The 16,137-nt window shown below is 41.8% G+C and overlaps 1 protein-coding gene across 6 annotated transcripts in view; it reads left to right on the forward strand.

The window, feature by feature from the left end:
- The window catches only part of LOC124556464 (transforming growth factor-beta receptor-associated protein 1-like), a 220,608-nt gene that overhangs the window by 28,716 nt on the left and 175,755 nt on the right, over positions 1-16,137 (forward strand). For all 6 annotated transcript variants that reach the window (XR_006968611.1, XR_006968609.1, XR_006968610.1 and 3 more), the window contains exons 2-3: positions 9,137-9,189; positions 15,234-15,327. Coding sequence is in view for 2 of the 6 variants with exons in the window: in XM_047130415.1 (XP_046986371.1) it covers positions 9,137-9,189; positions 15,234-15,327 (147 nt within the window). In the remaining 4 variants the exon portion in view is untranslated. The remainder of the gene's footprint in view (positions 1-9,136; positions 9,190-15,233; positions 15,328-16,137) is intronic.

Raw genomic sequence — 16,137 nt, forward strand, 5'->3', positions numbered from 1 at the left:
GTTGCTGCTCCGCTTGCACTGTCCGCTCGTCGTAGCCCTCCAGGAAACGAAGCTACGCCCATGCGATCAAATTGCCTTGGCACACTACACCTCTGTGCGTTTTGACCTACCCCCTGTGGTAGGTATCCCGGCTCATGGAGGGGTTATGTTGCTGGTCCGGGATGATATTTACTACGATCCCATCACGTTGCACACCGGCCTGCAGGCAGTTGCCATCCGAGCGTTTACACTCCATCGTCGTCTGCTGTTACCAGGGCAGATATGATGCAAATTATTGCTCAGTTACCTGCACCATTTTTGTTAACTGGAGACTTCAATGCCCATCATCCTCTTTGGGGCTCTCCAGCATCCTGCCCGAGGGGCTCCCTGTTAGCAGACCTTTTCAACCAGCTCAATCTTGTCTGCCTCAATACTGGCGCCCCTACTTTTCTTTCGGACACATCTCACACCTATTCCCATTTAGACCTCTCTATATGTACTACCCAACTTGCACGCCGGTTTGAGTGGTATGCACTTTCTGATACATATTCGAGCGACCACTTCCCGTGTGTTATCCATCTCCTGCAGCATACCCCCTCTCCGTGCTCATCTAGTTGAACCATCTCCAAACCGGACTGGGGGCTCTTCTCTTCCAGGGCGACCTTTCAGGATCAAACCTTCACAAGCTGCGATCGTCAGGTCGCACACCTCACGGAAGTCATTCTCACTGCTGCTGAATATTCCATCCCTCACCCTACTTCTTCTCCACGTCACGTACCGGTCCCCTTGTGGACCGCAGCATGTAGAGATGCTTTACGTGCTCGTCGACGTGCTTTACGCACCTTTAAACGCCACCCTACAGTGGCGAATTGTATCAATTATAAACGATTACGTGCACAGTGTCGTCGTATTATTAAAGAAAGCAAGAAAGCCAGCTGGCCTGCTTTCACAAGCACCTTCAACAGTTTTACTCCTTCTTCTGTTGTCTGGGGTAGCCTGCGCCAGCTATCTGGCACTAAGGTCCACTCACCAGTTTCTGGCTTGACGGTTGCGAATGACGTCCTTGTGGCCCCTGAGGATGTCTCCAATGCCTTCGGCCGCTTTTTCGCAGAGGTTTCAAGCTCCGCTCACTACCACCCTGCCTTCCTCCCCCGCAAACAGGCAGAGGAGGCTAGGCCACCTAACTTCCGCTCCTTGAATCGTGAAAGTTATAATGCCCCATTCACCATGCGGGAACTCGAAAACGCACTTGGCCAGTCACGGTCCTCCGCTCCAGGGCCTGATTCTATTCATATTCAGATGCTGAAGAACCTTTCTCCTGCGGGTAAAGGTTTTCTTCTTCGTACTTACAATCGCATCTGGATTGAGGGACATGTTCCCGCATGCTGGCGCGAGTCTATTGTTGTCCCGATCCCTAAGCCGGCGAAGGACAAGCACTTGCCTTCCAGTTATCGACCCATCTCACTTACCAGCTGTGTCTGTTAAGTGATGGAGCGAATGGTTAACTCTCGTTTGGTTTGGCTGCTCGAGTCTCGACGCCTACTTACCAATGTACAATGTGGATTTCGTAGGCGCCGCTCTGCTGTTGACCATCTGGTTACCTTGTCGACCTTCATTATGAATAACTTCTTGCGGAAGCTCCCGACCGCGGCTGTGTTCTTTGATTTGGAGAAGGCTTACGACACCTGTTGGAGGGCGGGCATTCTCCCCACCATGCATACATGGGGCCTTCGCGGTCGCCTCCCTCTTTTTATTCGTTCCTTTTTAATGGATCGACAGTTCAGGGTACATGTGGGTTCTGTCCTGTCAGACACCTTTCGCCAGGAGAATGGGGTGCCACAGGGCTCAGTTTTGAGCGTCGCTCTCTTCGCCATAGCAATCAATCCAATAATGGATTGCCTCCCAGCTGATGTATCAGGCTCCCTTTTCGTGGACGATTTTACCATCTATTGTCCTCGCAGCATACATGTTTCCTGGAGCGCTGTCTTCAGCGTTCTCTTGACCGTCTTTACTCCTGTAGTGTCGCCAATGGCTTCCATTTTTCTGCTGAGAAGACGGTCTGTATTAACTTCTGGTGCTACAAAGAGTTTCTCCCACCGTCCTTACGACTCGGTCCCGTTGCTCTCCCATTTGTGGAGACAACAAAATTTTTAGGTCTTACATTTGACAGGAAACTTAGCTGGTCTCCACATGTGTCATATTTGGCTGCCCGTTGTACCCGTTCTCTAAATGTCCTCCGTGTTCTCAGTGGTATGTCGTGGGGAGCGGATCGAACCGTCCTACTTCGCCTATATCGGTCGATCGTCCGCTCCAAGCTGGATTATTGGAGCTTCGTATACTCCTCTGCACGGCTATCCATCTTACGCCGCCTCAACTCCATACAACATCGAGGTTTACGATTTACAATCGGAGCGTTTTATACTAGTCCCATTGAGAGTCTTCATGCTGACGCTGGTGAATTGCCACTCACCTACCGGCGCGATATACTGCTTTGTCGGTATGCCTGTTGGCTACTGGCAATGCCCGACCACCCGTCTTATCGTTCCTTTTTTGACGACTCTCTCGACCGTCAATATGGGTTGTATGTCTCTGCCCTGCTACCCCCTGGAGTTCGCTTTCGTCGCCTCCTTCAACACCTTAATTTTTCACTCCCTGCAACCTTTCGAGTGGGCGAGAGCCACACGCCACCTTGGCTCCAGACTCAGGTTCGCATTCACCTGGACCTCCGCTCGCTCCCAAAGGAGGTTACCCCCGGTTCGGTCTACCACTCCCGTTTTGTCGAACTTCGTTCGAAGTTCATTAATATGACCTTCATTTATACAGATGGCTCTAAGACCAATGACGGGGTCGGGTGTTCTTTTATTGTCGGGGCACAAAGTTTCAAATACCGGCTCCATGGCCATTGTTCGGTCTTCACAGCTGAGCTCTTTGCCCTCTACCAGGCTGTTCTTTACATCTGCCGCCACCGACATTCTGCTTATGTCATCTGCTCCGATTCCCTGAGCGCCATCCAGAGCCTCAGTGATCCGTACCCGGTTCACCCTTTCGTGCACCGGATCCAACGCTCTCTTCAGCAGCTGGTGGACGTCGGTTCTCCGGTTAGCTTTATGTGGGTTCCTGGCCATGTCGGTATCCCTGGGAACGAAGCTGCAGATGCCGTGGCCAAGGCTGCGGTTCTCCAGCCTCAGACAGCTTCTTGTTGTGTCCCTTCGTCAGATTGTAGCAGGGTCATTTGTCGGTGCATTTTATCACTGTGGCATGCCGATTGGGCTGCAGTTACAGACAACAAGCTTCGGGCCTTGAAACCTCTTCCCGCGGCTTGGACGTCCTCCTCACGCCCTTCTCGGCGGGAGGAGGTAGTTTTGGCCCGGTTACGAATTGGACACTGCCGGTTCAGCCATCGCCATCTGCTGACGGCTGCGCCGGCGCCGTTCTGCCCATGTGGGCAATTGCTGACGGTCCGCCACATTTTAATGTCCTGTCCGGATTTTAACACACTGCATCTTGATCTTGGCCTGCCACGTCCTCTAGATGCCATTTTTGCAGATGACCCATGAGCAGCTGCTCGCGTTCTTCATTTTATCAACTTGACAACCCTCTCTAAGGACATTTGATTATGCTGTTTTTTTAATCTTATGCCTGTCAGTCTGTCTTTTATCGTGTTTTCCGTTTCGTTGCTGTTTTAAACTTGTGACTCGCGGTGCATTCCTAACGTAGTCTGGGCGCTAATGACCGTTGAAGTTGTGCGCCCAAAAAAAAAAAAAAGTTTGGAGCAAGTAGAATGAAAGCCTCATAATGCATTATGGACATTGAGGTCTCCCAGTAGGATGAATGGCCCAGGGAGTTGACCCAAAAGATCTGTGAGGGCCTTGGAATCTACAGCTTTCTGAGATGGTAAATACAAAGTGCATACAGTGATCCTTTGATCTACATGAACATCAGTGGCAACTGCTTGCATGTTAGTAACTGGATTTAGAGCAGAGGAGTGGTATGTGTCATTGACAAACACAGCTACCCATCCCTTGGCCCCTTTCCCACTTGTCATCCTTGCAGTGGAGGGTGTAGCGTAGTAGTACAGGGGTGTCAGTTAGTTTAAAATGTGTTTCTTTTAAACACAAGCACAGGGGACATACCTTTGCTAGGAGTTTGGTCCTCCACACATCCTCCACACATGTCCAGAACCCATTGCTGTTCCACTGTAATATGGGAGCTATTTTATCAGTGAGATTTTTCTTCCGCCCCGTCTATCGATTGGTGTAGAGATCCTGCAGAGTATGGAGGCTTGGTCTGGGGGTTAGATGGTTATCCAAACAGACTTCATATTCCATTATATCTGAGACCAAATCATTAGAACCGTCAGAGGGAATGAGTTCTGTATGGTCTGACAGTTTATGACCTGTCTTCTTCTTCTTCTTCTGCTGCCGATGCGTGCCATTTGGTTTCTTTGCCAGAGAAGACTTCATAGGAACTTCTGCAGCAGTATTAGTAACAATGCTGCCCTGCTCACTAGAGTCTACCTTTTGAGGTGCTGGAAGCTCTACTATGTTGGCATCTGTGGCCTAGTCTTATGTTCTGGGAGAGCTATGGGCACCAGAATAACAGCACCTTTACAGCACTGACAAACACAGATGGCAGTGCCCACACTATCAACCTCTGTTTGTGCAGAGGCATTAGCTTTTGGAATAGGCTTTGTTAGAGGTGAAGCAAATGAAGTAGTGAAAGTGGGAGGCTGCATGGCCTTATAGGACTTTTTGACATCATATGTGACATGCTTTGCTGTTGCGAGCTCCTGTATCTTCCTTCCCTTGAGGTAGATGCTGCAGTCTCTGCTACAGAAAGATGATTCCAAAGAGAATGACACACTTTGGAGAAGAGCAAACAATGCCTTTGTGGGCAGCCTTATCACATTTACCATAAGTGGCTTTTCCCTTACAAGCTACAGAGGTGTGCCCGTAGTGCTGGCATTCAAAACAGTACATTGGGTTTGGAACAGAATGCTGCACATTTAAATGAAGGAAGCCGGTCTTGACACACCCGATAAGTATTGGGCTACTAAAGGTAAGATTGAAGGAATCTGTTTTAACCAGTTCGCCATCTACCCATTTCATTATATTTTACATATCAGTGACACTTTTGTGAGTACACTCATCTCTCAGTTCATTTGTGGCAATTTCAACAATATCTGTGCATGACAGAACACCTTCACTGTAGTTCAAGGTGTTGTGTAGCTCCATTTTGATAACATATTCCACAAGGCATTTAGCTTTCTGGAGGTTTGCCACTTGTTGGAAACTAGAAGTTTTAACCAACATTATCTCACTTCTCAATTGCTTAACAGAGTTTAAAGTGACCAAGCACCATCTCAACCCTTTTGAATGTAGAAAGGCGAAACTTTCTCAAAGCTGTCGTCTTTTCTTGTAACTATTGAAACAGAATTCCAACAGCATGTATTCTGTTATTATACATGGAAACACCATGTGTTATGAGGACTGGCTGCATGAGCCATCTTTTTAGGTTGGATATTGTTACCCACCAGCAATACACACATTCTGCTGGGAATTGAAAGGGATAAGTTCAAGGGTCCCATCTCAGTCCCATAAGCAGTTAGGGAAATAGCGGTAGTCCACTCAGAGCAGGCCCGAGATGTCTGGTAGGAATTATACAATTGAGGTGTGGCATTTTACCCAGATGTTTCCCACTTACGACCATTCCACCTCTAGTTGAGTATCTCATCGACACGCAGCACACTTTGAGACTCAGGGTTTTATATATGTTTTGACCATACTTACAAACTAGATGGTTAAGCCAAGATCCCCATTCCATGTGACACACAAAATTTCACCATTGTGCCACATGGTGGTTGCTGAAGCAGGCTCAGAGCTTACAGGTACACAGGATTGGTGGTGCTCATCATTCTCTCCTAAGGAAACCAGGGTTTGCCAAACCCATACCTAGCAAATGAATGCTGTTGGGGTGCTCGCAATTTAGGACACCTTGGGGCCATGTGTGGCTTTATCACAAATAGCATGGATGCGGAAGGTGATTTAGTACAGCCTTAATGTGTGGTGCACCAGTCTCTTGCCTTACGTAGTAGTTTTTACTCTTCAGTGATTTCATAATTGCTTAAATTTCTTCCTTTCCTATTTCTTGTATCTCTATCGTGTAATTGTCTGTAACTCCAGTTTCTAAAAGTCCTGCGTATTTGCATGCACAAATCAAATTTATACTTGGCAGTTCTGTAACTGGAATGTGCCTGTCCTACCTATTATAATACAGCTCCTGTTTCCTTTTGCATGGAATTAAACTGCATTTAGCTAACTGAACTGGCTACTTATTACTATATCATTTATGACTGCAAAATTTGTCACGTAAATAGGCAGTCAAGTAAAATAATGAATGAATGGATGTATACATGTGTTACAATCATAGTAAAGGAGCTGAATTATTGGGCACAAAATGGCTTGGGTGGAATAAGCAAATAGATTATGTGAACACAAAATTATATAAGAACTGTCAGTTGCTCCATGTTACGACATCCTACAATAAGGAGTAAACTGTTGGTAGTAGTTACTATGCATAATGTTAGGTTCACTTAAAGTGTGAAATTACATTTAGTGTTAGCTGCAGTCATACCCTGGCATTCTATCATGAAGAATCATCACATACACAAGAATCATCAGACATGTGAAGTGTATTACACATACATGCCAAAATTAGATCACTGTTGGGTGAGATAAAAGTCAAGAGTGTAAAAAATAGTTTATAAATGCAGTGAGATGTATGGTTCATATCATAAGAATAATTTCTCTCCTACCTCAACATCAACTCCTCACCACCTCACTCTAGTCTGATTAATCTATTTACTAATTTACACTGGTAAGAGTTTAATATACACTGCAGAACACAATCAAAGGGCCACTTTTTTTGAAACCCCACAACTGTCTCCCATTTTGACACCAAAGTTTGAAATTTGGCTCGAAGGTGCTTACAATCTTCCTCTGTAGTGGTGCAAGAGAATGGCACTCTGCAACATCATCCGCAGGCTCAGCAATGCTCCATACACCAGGATGTCGACATATGCGAAATAAAAGGCCAGAGCTCAGAAGTTCACGTGAGGTGAAGGTGAGTTAATGATGTCACATTGGCACCCTACAATTCTGCCTAATGCCACCATGAACGTGTTGCACAGCGGAAAAGTCATCACACCCTCTCATGCCCACATTTCAGTCCTTCCTGTGGTGCCTATGAAATGGAGCTCAGGACTGCAACATCGAAATCATGCAATTTTTTATGGGTGGTAGGGGAAAACATTTCAGACATACCTGTGCTCAGAATCCCCATGAAAATGCCTCAGGAAATGACGTAAAGGACATCAGTGAAACTACCCCTTCCCTAGGGGCATTCATTCCCACACATTTCGTGATCAAAAATGACAATTTGCAGTGTGGTTCTTGACAACTTTGGACACTGCTGAGACCCCAGATGATTCAACCTTTTATTAGGAATGTTGTGGGGCTGGTTTCCCATTGGATGTGATCTGACCCTATTGGAGTGTAGTGCAGCTGAGGGTGTTGCTGAACTGAGTGCTCTTAGAAAGACCTTTTGCCATTTTATTTACACATCCTGTAATCACACCACAGGAGGGCTGAAAAAACATAAACACCATTTTCTGCTTTGGATCACACTCTAATTTAATCAAATGGTTCTGAATGGTCCCTGGCTATTCCACCCTGTATACCCAAGCAAAAATTGTAGTCCCACTCAAAAGGGGTCAGATTGCATTAAATGGATTTACAGCACCACAGTGTCCTTAGAAAGGGATTGAATCAATTGGGGGGGGGGGGGGGGAGTGGGGCATCAGCAGTGTTGAAAGTTGTCAAGAATATCAACCGCACTTTGAAATGTCATTTTTGATCACGAAATGTAGAAGAATCAATGCCTCAAGGAAAGGAGTGATTTTACTGATGCCATTTATTCCACTTCCTGAGGCCTTTTCATGAGAATTCTGAGTGGCAGTGTGTCTGAAGTGTTTTCCTCGACCAGCCATGAGAAAACTGTGTGATTTCAAGGGTGGATGTTGTGATTCTGACTTGCATCACAGAGGCGTTGAAAAACGGAATGAAGTGTGTGTAAGAGGCGGTGTGATGATATTCCTATAGTGTGATGTTTGCAGTGGGTTTGGGTGTTCAACGGTGGTGAGATTTGGAGCCAATGTGACATCATTAATCCACCTTACACTTCACATGAACTTCTGAGCTCTTGCCCCTTTTTGTGTGTGTCAGTACCTTGCTGTCTGAAGCATCGCTGATACCGAGCGTGACATCAGAGCTGCCACATATTTGTACCATTACAGAGGAAGATTGTAGGCACATTTGAGCCAAATTTCAAACTTCTACTTCACAGTGGGGGAGAATTATGGGATTTTGAAAAAGTAATCCTTTAATTGTGTTGTACAGTGTAGTGTACGGACCTGTCTTTATCAGAAATTGATGCATTGATAGCGAGTTGTGTGTGGCAGTGGAAAGTGAACCTGTGTTGGGACACATTGTCCAATGCCATGAATTGTGGAAGGACCTAAAAAGTCTACAGGTACAATCATTCTAATTCCAAAATTTCTAGCAAATTAGTCATGAATATCTGACTTTTCACCTGACACTTTACCATTGGTGTACTCTAAGAAATGCTGAAAAATCACAAATGTTCAAATAATTTTGACAATTTAATGTTAAGAGAAGATGACAAGTACATTGTCACTTCCCTCATATGTATGTTCTAAGCCTGAGACATGGACAATGAAGTACGTAATTGTTTGGTACATAGTTTCTTTTAATTTTTTAATAACTTTTGATGCAAATGTGAAACTTCATTTTATGGTGTATGGTTCATGATTTAAATGTTATGGATTTCTCTATTTATACTCTTTAATTTAAAAGGTCCATAAGTGTGCTTGTGAAAGCATTTCATCACATATTGTGAAATGGATTACAAGAGATATTTTCATTTATTGCAAATTTGTACTGAGTGGGAAATATTCTTGTTGCCAAAATATTTGCATAAACATGTGGGGCAGTTGTTTATTGGTTTTATTTGTGAACTTTGTCATGCAAATGCTCCTATTGGACTTTTGAGATAATTAATTGATCTCTTTATTTTGCAGATTGAATCCATAGAATGCTGTGGCAAAGATCTTTACTTGGGCACGACTGATAGGTAAGCAATAGATTTTCCACATTTCAAACCTAGATTCTTCTTGTAACCTCTGCGCCAGTGTGAACAATCCATTACTAGTCCTCAGGTGTTTGAATTTAATGTATCTTAATAATTAATTACATTATGTGATATGTATATTATGTATGAAATTTTCAGCTGCACAGGACTCATTCTACCTGTTAATGTAGTGAAGTGGTGGTGAGAAGTATTTGTGGTTGTAACAGGCAGAATACAGTACTGATTGAATGTCAGTCTCTGTTTTCCCTACCACTCTCTCCTCAGTGATCCAAAGTACAGAATTCTGGTCTGTGATATTGTGGTTTTTAGATGATTTCTTACATTGGCTTCAAAAACATGGTACCATATCTTCATTTCTCCAAGATTTGTATATTTCAAAATAATTGCATAAAGGAATTTTAAAAACTGCTAGAGTTAAACTGAGTGTTTTTATGTCTTACAGTAATAAAATTAGTGTGGAAGATCGCAGTTGGCTGGAATGCTCATGTATTATGGGCAAGTCTCCTCTCCTCCATCATGTTTACCATGTGCTTATTCTCAAACAGTCTTAATAACCCATTTTGTTAGTTTAAACTATTAGAACAACTTTTTTGTGAACTTCATACAATGTCAACCATGATAATTGATTGTTTAACCTACATTTAAGAAAATGCAACATAAATTGAGCAAATAGCAAGAAGGTAGCATATAATTTAATTAAAGCATTATGATAAAACATTTACCCAGTTACATTAATAAAACACCTTGGCATAACACAGCCATGAAAAGGTCAGTCACCATTTTGAAACTTAAAGAGATTGAAAGACAGCTGTCAGCCAACAGTGATCATTCAGATGTATGAAACTGACAGCTTACAATGCACTATCTTCCAATATTGTTAATTTCTGATTTGCGTCAAGTCATATAGACTGTAGTAGCTGAAAGAAGAGTTTTGTATTCTGTGAAAAGCCATTTTTGAAATTCTGAGAACCTGCCTTCACTGAAGATTCTAATAGTCTGTTATTTCAACATGAACACATATTGTACATGGATCAAAATGACAATGAGAGGAATTAAGACACACACACAAGTATACAAGCTTTAGAGGAGAGAGAGGTGTTCACCACTCTGTTACATTTGATAATCTACACGTGTTCGTTAGATCGTACCAAATGGAAAGCATCCCAATTCAAGTCCCCACATCAGCTTCAGCATTTACTGCTTCCCGCTGGCTCCACCAACTGTGCATCACTTGCCTAGCACATGTACCTCCCACCCCTCCACCCTGGATTCCTAGCTGGGAAACTGGCTGCCTCCATCTGAGCCACAAGCCACCCATCCCCAAACCCTTTCCCTGCCTCCCACCTGTCTTGTCCTCTGTCCACCCCATTGCATTTTTAAAAAAGCAAGAGGGACATTAGTAGGAGAAGGAAGGCAAAAGATGATTAAATATGCAAATGACAGAGCAATGTTCACAGAATCAGAGGAATGACTGCAATGTGTGATAGAGAGGACATTAAAAATGAGAAAAGACACTGGAATAAATGTAAGTACAGGAAAAACCAAAATGATGAAAATTAGGAAATATGAAGGTACCATCAAAGTATCATTCAAAGGAAAATCCTTGGAACAAGTGAAACTTTGAAGTATTTAGGAAATTTGGTGATGGAAAGTGTAAGCTGCGTGGTGGAAATGAACAGACTATCTATGGGCAGAAAGCTTTTGAAAAAGATGAAAGATTTATTGACAGCAAAAAAGATTCCCATTGAACTATGAGACAGATTTGCAGAGTATTTTATTTGGAATGTGGTCAATCACAAACAGTTGAAAAGAAGAAGAAAAATGGTTTGATAACTCTGAACTGCATTTCTGGAGAAAAATACATACAGTGAAATAAGACAAGATTGGACGAGGAATGAAATACTTGAAAAGGGGGAAAGATAAGACAACGAGTGGAAATGATACGAAAGTGAAAATACGTTGCCTCGGACATACAGTGTGAACAAATTGCCTGCAGTGAAGAGTCATCAAAGGTAAGAGGAGAGGAAGGAGGAGGCTGGACATCATCAAAAAGGAGTGGAACAGAGGACTGGAGAAGCAGAAGCTCATAGGAATGACTTTGTTAATACTTATTCAAATAAAAATTGTTCCAATGCTGTTCGTGTGTCATATCAAATTAACAATTTCCAAATGGGGCAAAGGGCTTTAGACACTCCACTGTGAGCTTTAACTCAAAAGCGTATATTTAACAGTAACAGAACACTATGTCTCTTAGAAAGTGTTCTTGATTATGGAATGAAACTTCATTCAGCAGCAGAATGTGTGCTGATTTTAAAATTTGTGGCTGATTAAAACTGTGTGTCAGACTGGGCTGGTACTGGAGACAGGTGCTCTACCAACTGAGCTATCAAGGAATGACCCACAACCCACCCCACAGCACTACTTCTACCAGTACCTTGTCTCCTACCACCCAAACTTCTCAGATGCAGGATAGTTACTATGAGGTTTGGAAGGTAGGAGACGAGATACTGGTGGAAGTAGCACTGTGAGGGAGGGTCATGAGTTGTGCTTATCTGTGAAAGGCAGTGGTCTCAGGTTTGAGACCTGGTCTGTCACCCAGTTTTAATCTGCCAAGAAGTTTCAAGTGTTCTGGATCTCATGACCAATGTATGAGCACAGGAAGTTGGAGTTCCTGTACATCACACACAGTGGCAAATGTAGGTTGTGTGACTTGTGGTGCTCTTTTTACTTTATTCATTTTTCTTTTTTCTCAAAATCCTGGCCACCAAAATCTCAAATAAGAGCTGGGAGAATGTATGGCATTGTTAGTTGACTGATGTCATCCAGGGTGATGGACCTGTTGTAACATGCAGCATTTGTAATGTCTCTGTCACAATTAATGCTAAGTGTCAAAGGCCTGTAGACAGCACATGGCAATCACTAAGGGTGCCAAGAATAAGAAACTACAATGCGGCAATGTGTGACAGTAGTTGATTGGTGAGACACAGGCATCTTAATGTTCAATAAGTAGAAATAATTCTTTTGACACAGTGGTGGCATTCCTACTATGTGGTATTTCCCTTCCAAGCTCGGCAATCTCATTATGAAATTGTATTTGGGGAGGTATGTCAGAAAGTCTGTTCCCTGTGAGATTACTTTAAGAAAATTGTATCTTCAACCTTTATATGTAAAAAAGTGTCACAAATCATCTGATGATCTGGTGTATTTTATTCTAGTTGAAACCACTTGCAATCAGAATAGATATGTAATGAATATTTTAGTGGGACCCCTGAATGGAGAAAAAGTCAAACCCATGTGTCTGTTAATTTGCTTTCATATAAAAACAGACAATACTACCTTATGAATGGTTCGTGTTGTGGCCTGGTGGAATAAAATATGATTGAGTATGATTAGTGCTTACATATCATCCTTCTTACCAATTGCTTGCGTTTTCAGTCTAAAGTCTGTGTTCTGTAAGTTAAAACACCTGACCTAATTGTCAAGTTGGCAAGATGTTAAAAGATGACGACTCATTTGTGAACAAATTTGTATCTTTCATTGAGAAAATCATTATAAAGGAACCTACCAGAATACAAAAGTACATATGAATTAAAACACTTTCCTTAGCATCTTCTTATATCACATAAGCTTGGGGAAACTTAATTGGCATCAGTATTGTAGATCTGTAATATTTTTCAGGCTATATGCAGATTTTTAGATGCTTTGTCAGATGATTCTTCAGCTGTAAGATAGATGATAGAACTAGTAGGAGTAAAAGAACTGCATGATGATTGTCATACACTAACACTCCTTCGTGACTTCAGCCATGAGAACAATGGAGGAGAATTTTGAGAAAGAATCCCAGTGAATCTTAGTGACAGTAATGAAGGATGTGCGTAAAGGTGTTGATAAACAGCAAATCTTAGGCAAAAATTGTGAAGGGGAAGATGTGGCAATTAACAAGAATAGTGCTTGCTGTTTAAAAACAAAATCCACATATATTGTGTCTGTTGATGTAAGACATACCTTTTCTATTTACAAATTGTTGAAGTGTCCAATTTTGTTTGTTTCAATAGTTTTTTGAGTGATTGATAGAAGTAAGTCAGTGTGTTCAGTGATGTGTTTCAACAGATTTTTCAATGCTTGAGTGAACTGTTTCAGGAGTTTTGTCATTCAGTTACTTGGAAAGTGGTAGCTGAGAAGGGAGTAAGACAGGGCTGTAGCTTATCCCCAATGTTATCCAATTTGTGTATTGAGTAAGCTGTAAAGGAAACTAAGGAATTTGAATAGGGCTTTAAAGTTCAGGGAGAAAAAATAAAAACATAGAGGTATGTTAATGACATGGTAATTCTGTCAGAGATGGCAAAGGACTTGGAAGAACGGTTGAACAGAATGGATAGTGTCTTGAAAAAGATGATAAGCTGCATATTAATTACAGTAACTTAAGAGTAATGGAATGTAGTCAAATTAGATCAGGTGGTGCTTAGGCAATTAGATTAGGAAATGAGATACTAAAAGTAGACAAGTTTTGTTATTTTGGCAGCAAATAAGTGACCAAAGCCAAAGTAAAGAGGATATGAAATGCAGACTGGCAATAGTAAGAAATCTGTTTCTGAAAAAGAGAAATTTATTTATGTTCAATTTAAATTTGAGTGATTCTTTCCTGAAGATATTTGCCTGGAATGTATCATTGTACATAAGTGACATATGGATGATAAACAGTTCAAACAGTAAGAGCTCTTGAAATGTGGTGCTACAGAAGAATGCTGAAGTTTAAATATGTTGTTGTTGTTGTTGTTGTTGTTTTTGTTGTTGTGGTCTTCAATCCAGAGACTGTTTTGATGCAGCTCTCCATGCTACTCTATCCTCTGCAAGCTTCTTCATCTCCGAGTACCTACTGCAACCTACTTCCTTTTGAATCTGCTTAGTGTATTCATCTCTTGATCTCCCTCTACAGTTTTTACCTTCCACGCTGCCCTCCAATACTAAATTGGTGATCCCTTGATGCCTCAGAACATGTCCCACCAACCGATCCCTTCTTCTAGTCAAGTTGTGCCACAAACTTCTCTTCTCCCCAATCCTATTCAATACCTCCTCTATGTGATCTACCTTCTAATTTTCAGCATTCTTCTGTAGCACCACATTTTGAAAGCTTATATTCTCTTCTTGCCCAAACTATTTATCATCCATGTTTCACTTCCATACATGGCTACACTCCATACAAATACTTTCAGAAACAACTTTCTGACACTTAAATCTATACTTGATGTTAACAAATTTCTCTTCTTCAGAAACGCTTTCCTTGCCTTTGCCAGTCTACATTTTATATCCTCCCTACTTCGACCATCATCAGTTATTTTGCTCCCAAAATAGCAAAATTCCTTTACTACTTTAAGTGTCTCATTTCCTACTCTAATTCCCTCAGCATCACCCGACTTAATTTGACTACATTCCATTATCCTAGTTTTGCTTTTGTTGATGTTCATCTTATATCCTCCTCATCATAACAGTATCATAAGTTCATAAAAAAAAGTCATGATGATGTCCAGAGTTCATTCACAGTAGATTAGCACTCACATGGTTTCACAATGCCACTGAAAATAGTATTGCTTTTCTCATTCATCCCAGTTGCCATAAAATATTAAATGTTGTCCCATTTCATACGAAACTAATATAAATCAACAATTATTAATGTTCACACCTAATTTCCTTCCTCCAATCTGTGATTATGCACATCGCACTCTCCTGCAACTTATTCTGCGACTTCCCTCAGACCAATACCAAAGTGCCAAATCAATAGGTGTCCACCCACTCCTATGCTCAGATGATGAGGCATTGCTGCGCAACCTGTGGGCTTAAGAACTGTATCAATATTTGTAATCTCACAAGTTGTGTGTGTGAAAACATTTTACAGCTGTTTACCCTAATGAATTACATCAATATAAATTGTTCGACTAATTTTTCTAATGAGCTTTGATTCTTGCTTTGTTTTCATTGTTATGTTGAGTGATTGTTATTGAAATTTTCCCATTTAACTCCTTTTGCAGTTGCATCATAAGTTATGTTTTGGAAGAAAAATACCAGGAAAATGGTAACATTGTGTACAACTGCAGGAAGGTGAAACATAGGAATCTTGAACAGGTTTGTATCAGCAACATTTTTAACACTTTCTGTTGATTAATTACTATTTGTTTGCAAGCTTTACTATCAGTAGAGGGGTATTAATGTACTGTGATAAACTTTCCAAAACTTTCAGCTGTTTTGTGGCACAAAATATGGACCGTATTGTAGTATCAATTCTTAGGCCCATACTGTGACAGGTGCTTGAGAAATATGGAGACTACTTAAGCTTTATGTATGTATGTGTGTGTGTGTGTGTGTGTGTGTGTGTGTGTGTGTGTGTGTGTGTGTGTGTGTGTGTGTGTGTAAGTGTAGCAAGAAATATGTTCAGTTTAAATGAGTAGAGACAGGTGGAAAGTAAAATGTTTTCTGTTCAAGAGAAGGCACAGTATTCATCTTGGGACTGGCCAGAATGAAATTCACAAATAATGTTTTTGGACTGATCATTATCTCATCATTCAGAACAGTTTTCTACACCGGAAACAGCAATTTCGGGGGGGGGGGGGGGGGGTGTTCAACCACAATGGTGACAACGCGTAAACCAGTGGTACCCATGACGATACTGTTGTGGAAAAGTAGGTTGTATAATAAGATGTAAAACTCTATGCTGCTATAAACCCTAACATTGTGGATATGGAACTTACAGAGGAGTGGATGGGGAAAGGGGTAGGGGGGGGGGGGGAGGGGTGAGGGAGGAAATGGAGATGTCAGTGCAAACAACATGAGATGGACTGAAATTGGTAAATTTGATTAGGGTCCATGGGCACATAATTTTAATTTTTATCTGTAAATGATGTCAGTATACCATTCATCAAGATATCTTTGTACTGA

This window comes from Schistocerca americana, chromosome X (assembly GCF_021461395.2).
Source record: "Schistocerca americana isolate TAMUIC-IGC-003095 chromosome X, iqSchAmer2.1, whole genome shotgun sequence".
NCBI lineage: Eukaryota > Metazoa > Arthropoda > Insecta > Orthoptera > Acrididae > Schistocerca > Schistocerca americana.